Genomic DNA, 5533 nt, shown 5'->3' on the forward strand with positions numbered 1-5533 from the left:
GTCTGTGGAACTGGTCATGAAGAAAGGAATGAAAATCCCTTGTTTCCCAGTGCCACGTGCACGTTTCTCCCCTGAGGCTCTTCCCCAGAGTGAGACGCGTGCATACCTTTTGGCTCACCCCAATAACAAATCAACTAGGCGACCTTCAAAAGCCCCGAGACCAGGCCCAAGAGCAGTCTCCATCCCCTGGAGTGTATGGGATGGAGAGAGGCTAAGAGGGCTTAGTGAGCTCAGATCCGCAGGAGCTCAAGTTTATTATGGACTTGGGAGTTCTGGGGTCTCCATGGGTTTTTGTACTTCCCAGGGTGATGGAAACTTCGTAAGTGATGCCGTTTCCATGGTCTTCCTTGACTTCAGGTTATCTTCTTTTTCCTGGAAGGTGAGAAAGGAGCAGGGCAAAGAGAGATGATGTGACTGGTTTACAGGGGAAGGAGTCACACCTGAAGATGAATCAAATGTTGCCTTAACTTTCCTCACCATCCTTTGGCTGGAGCGTATAAACTCTCTCTTCCCTCTGGCCCCTCCCTGGTGCAACTAGGGGCTCCCAGAATATCCCTCAGATACCCGATACTGCATATGATGTCCTCAGGCAAGTTTTCCACCATGTCCTGGATCGCCTTACCCCCTGGCTTGGTTCTCTTTCTGTGAGGACACCTCTCCCTGCCAGCTTAGTGACTCACTGAGGGCAAGCACTGAGTCTGACCCATTCCTGTGACCTCACACTGCACAGGCTGCAGATTAGGAGACACTGCGGAAGTGCTGGTGGGATTAAAGAGATGCCTGTGCATTCGTTTCTTTTCTTATTGCAGACTAAATAAATCCCTGCAGCATAGGGAGGGAAGGTTTCTTCTGGCTCACATACAGCCCACTGAGATGGAGTGGTAATGGTGAGAAGAGTATGAGGCAGCTGCTCACCCTGAGTCTCCAGTCAGGAAGCAGAGAACAGAACAGAAACTGGGACTAGGATAGAGAAGCTTAAGCTCCACCACCACACATCCTCACTTCCTTCAGCCAGACTCTACCTCCTAAAGGTTCCATAGTCTTCCACACAGCACAACCAGCTGAGAAACAAGTGTTCAAATTACAGGAGCCTATGGATGTGTGTGTGTGTGTGTGTGTGTGTGTGTGTTTCATGTTCAAAACAACACATGGTTTATCCACAAAGGGACACTAGTTCTGTGCACAGGGTGTTAGGAGGGATCTGATGAGGTGATTGGAATGAGAAATTTCCCTCATGAGCTCCTGTATCTGATCCCTTAGCCACCCCACCCCACCCCAGTTAGTGACACTGTTTGGGGAGGTTACAGAGACAGTTGCAAGGTGGAGCCCAGCCTTCCTAGAGGAAGCATGTCACTGGAGGTGGGCTTTGAGTGTTTATGGTCTCACCTGACCCACGTACTGTCTACACCTGGCTTCTTACTTGCATTTGAACAAGTGAGCTCCCTTCTCCTGCGAGCTACCACCAATACAATAGACTCTTAAACCCTCTGGAACCACAAGCCCAAACAAACTCTTCCTGGTCTTGGTGTTTTGTCACAGCAATAGAAGGTAGTAACAGCAGGTTACCTATGGCCCTGCAGACTCACAGATGACAAACAAGAACGAGGCAAGCCCTGTTCCGTTCAAGATGTCTCGGGGCTGTAGGGTTCAGGGCAAGGGAGGGAGCAACCTGGGGGGTTTTGGTTTGAATGAGAAATTAGACACAGGTTCTCCTGTGTTGAACATTTGTTCTCCAGCTGGCAGCACTGTTTCGGGAGGCTGTAGAATGCTTGGGATTGGATGAATGGCTGGAACAGGTGGTTCAGTTAGATCCTGGCCTTGCTTCCTGCCTGAGCTCTCTGCTTTTTTGGGGAGGGGGTTAAGATGTGTTTTTATTTAGGTGTGTTTGTGTGACTATGTGAGCATGAGTATCCATGCCCATAGAGGCCAGAAGAGGGCACAGAGAGCATGGGACTCTCTAGAGCTAGAGTTATAGTCGTGAGCTGTCTGATGTGGGTGCTTGGAACAGAGCTCAGGTCTTCTGGGAAGAGCAGGAAGTGCTCTTAACCACCAAGCCATCTCTCCAGCCAGAAAAGTTTGTTTTGGTTCATAGTTCAAGGTACATGATGGGGAACTCAAGGCAGCAGGAACTGGAAGCAGCTGATCACATCACCAGCACAGTCAGAAAACACAGAAATGAACTTCTGCGTGCCATCTAGTGTTCAGCTCAGTTTCTCCACTTACACGGTTTATGATCCCAGCCAGGGGATGGTGCCACCCACAGTGGGCAGGTCTTCCTACCTCAGTCGGTACAATCAAGACAGGCCCCACGAGCGTATCCAGAGACCCGTCTCCTGAGTATGTCCTTATTCTGTTCAGCTGACATCTAACACTGATCATCACAGACCGTATCCCTTGAACCACGAGCCAAAACAAATCCTTTAAGTCACTCCTGTCAGGTATTGGTCACAGAGCTGAGACTTTAGGCACTTGGCCAAGACTTGGGCCTGAGGCTATGGGTGGTTGCTGCCTGCTGAACACTGGAGGCCAAACCTGTGGTTTCCACTCCAATGCTACCACTACTGCTGGGTAGTATGTGGGTAGAATTAATTCACTTCCCAGTGGGGATTCAGTGTGTGTGTGTGTGTCTGTGTGTGTCTGAGTGTCTGTGTGTGTGTCTGTGTGTCTGTGTGTGTGTGTGTGTCTGTGTGCATGGTTGTATGTATGCGTGTCTGTATACGGTGTATGTGTGTGTATTGTATATTTGTGTATTGTGTGCATATGAATGTATGTATCTGTGTGAGTGGAGTATGTGTATGTATGTATCTGTATATGTGTGTGTTGAGTACATATCGTCAGTATGTGGATGTATATTGATCTGTGTGTGGTATATATGTCATGCATGTATAGTGTATGTGCACACATGTATGTGGTTGTTTATGGTGTGTCTGTGTGTCAGTGTGTGTGTGTATGATATGTTTATGGAGTGTACGTGTGTGGTATGTAGAGTGAGTCTGTGTGTATGTGTGTATGCTACGTGTGTGTGGTGTATATGGAGTGTGTGTTCTAATTATCCTCTAAACTATGTATCTTATTTTATTCCATGAGGCTCTTGGAATCTCAACTTCAGTGCCTGTAAGCTCATTGGTCTTTATACAGGCTACAGGCTGGGCAGCATCTCTCCAAAGCAGCATGTAAGCTTTCTCCCACTAATACTGTCCTGCTGACTGTATTCCTTTTTTGGGGGGGAGGGGCACTCACCGAGAGCTGCTCCTCAGAGGGTAGCTTAGTTCTGGATTTCCTAGGCTCCTTGGACTTTAAACAGGATCCCTGGTCAGTTCCAGCCATAGAGTTCTTCTGTTCTCCCATCTGTGCACACTTCTTCGCCTGCTTTGTCCTGAGAAGTTTCACTCTAAGGAAATGTGTTTCTGATCAGTTCTTCTCTGCATCCCCACATGGACTCTGGTTCTGATCAGCATCCAAGTCTGGAGTCTCAACAGTACTGCCAGCTTGCTGTTTTATCTAGGGACAGCCACCCAACTTCTCTGCAAGTTGCTCTCTTAACCACTGAGCCATCCCTGCACTTCCTTGTCATTTGTTTTTGTTTGTTTGATTGATTGGTTGATTATTTGAGACAGAGTGTCACATATCCCCCCAAGCCAGCCTTGAACTCATCACATTAAGAATGACCTTAAACTTGGGATCTTCCTGTCTCACCTCTTGTGTGCTGGGAATACGGGCATGCACCATCATACTCAGATTATGCAGTGCTGGGGATCAAACCCTCGGCTCCGTGTATGCCAGGCAGGCCCTCTACCACCTGAGCAGTATTCTCAGCCTGTATTTGCCTTTGAACCAACCTCATCTTCACGCTGTACCACTTCACTCCTCTCCTCCTCTCCCCCTGATAGACAGCCACCCAGTCCCAATTACCACCCTTTTCACTGCCAGCTAGGATTAGAGGGGTCCTTATGATGGCATTGGTACCTTTATAAGAAAGGGTGCTTGCTCTAGATCTCACCTTGTGATACAGCAAGAAAGCCCTTGCTGGATCTAGATGCTAGCTAGTTCTATGCGCTTGCATTCCCTCAGCCTCTGGAGCCCTGAGATAACTAAACCTTTGCGCTTGATAAATTAGCTCATCTCAGCTGTTTTGTTGCAGTAACATAAAATGAGCTAAGACATACTCACATTAATGGGAGGAGGCAGAGAAAAAGTAGTGTGATTGCCATGGCTGCATAGACAACACCCCGTAGCAGAGCTTCCAGGAAAATCTGGGGAGCCAAAGGGCCCTTTCCTGGAAGTAGAAGGCATTTTGGTAAGGTTTTCTTTTTATAAGTTTATATATGTATATATAGCAATTACATTTAGTGTGTGTGTGTGTGTAGCCATCTTGCACTCCCTCAGGAAGCCTTTAAGCCCTCAGATTCAGAGCCCAAGCTGTGACCCCTCTTCTGGCCTCAGTGCCAGTCCGTCCCTGTTCACAGCCCTCGCCCAGTCTCCAAGTCCCCACCCTCACTTGACATCAGTAGGATGCTCAAACCATGGATTCCATGTTGGTTCTTCCCCTCACAGAGAAGAACTGTGCCCATTTCTGAGTTCCTAGCCAGGCTGAGGGTGCTGTTGTCCCAGGGACCAAGTGTGGTGGAGGCCACCTGGAAGTGGCCATGTCCACTGTTCACATCCACAGGAGCTCCGTCCACCCACCATCGTACAGAGGGAGTGGGGACACCATGGAAGGAACAGCTGCACTGCAGTATCTTCTCCACAGAGCAGAAGGAGTCAAGAAGTCTGGCAGGTTCTGTGGAGAGGGAGGGTCAAGGGTCAGGAAGGAGACCTGCCCTTCCATTTTCATCTTCCTCCAGGACCCAGTCTTCTTTTCAAGGTTTGCCACGTTGGGTGTGAAACTCAAGGCCTCCCACACACCAAATAATGCTTTTACCACTGAGCCACACCCCCAGCGGCTCACGGGGGACACTAAGTAGGTGCTCTCCTGCTGAACCTATGCTCTCGGGGCCTTCCTGGGGAATTCTAGGGACAGAGATAATGTCTAATCCAGAATGTCTGTCCATCCTGTACACCCTTCTCTCCTCTTCCTTCACAGTCCCGTCTGCAGCCTCCCCAGACAGCACCAGAAGTGCTGTTCATCCAACTTACCGAGCTGTGGATGTGGCAGGTCCATCTGTAACAGCAAGAGTTCCCAGGCATACAATACTATTCACCGTCGGGAGTGAGGTGATGACAACTGAAAGAAGATGAGAAGCTGGGTGAGCAGAAAGTCCTTGCCGAGCAGGTATTTGAGACCCCAAGCATCGGATGACCCAGAGAAGCAAAAATTACATGGGACAAGATTCTCAGGCGTATCCAGGGATAGGGAACATCCACCCAGATCCTCTGTGAAGCCCCGATACTGTGTATTGGAGTATGCCAAGCTCTCCAAAGCTAGTAGAGAGGCATGGAAGGATGGTTCACTCTGCAGAGATGGGATCAAGACATGTGTTTCTTTGGAATTTTTCCACTGGGGCTATTTAAGAAATGGCCAGGTTGGGGATGA

At 48.9% G+C, this 5533-nt stretch overlaps 1 protein-coding gene across 1 annotated transcript; it reads right to left on the reverse strand.

Moving 5' to 3' along the window:
• Nucleotides 1-255: 255 nt before the first annotated feature.
• Nucleotides 256-5161, reverse strand: Siglecl1 (SIGLEC family like 1). The gene is made up of 5 exons (XM_021215764.1): nt 5137-5161; nt 4499-4780; nt 4171-4276; nt 3241-3391; nt 256-372 (listed from the first exon to the last, which is right to left on the reverse strand). The coding sequence occupies exons 1-5, from the start codon at nt 5159-5161 to the stop codon at nt 256-258; spliced, it is 681 nt and encodes a 226-aa protein (XP_021071423.1).
• Nucleotides 5162-5533: the final 372 nt, after the last annotated feature.

Source organism: Mus pahari, chromosome 1 (genome assembly GCF_900095145.1).
Source record: "Mus pahari chromosome 1, PAHARI_EIJ_v1.1, whole genome shotgun sequence".
In the NCBI taxonomy this organism is placed as follows: Eukaryota; Metazoa; Chordata; class Mammalia; order Rodentia; family Muridae; genus Mus; species Mus pahari.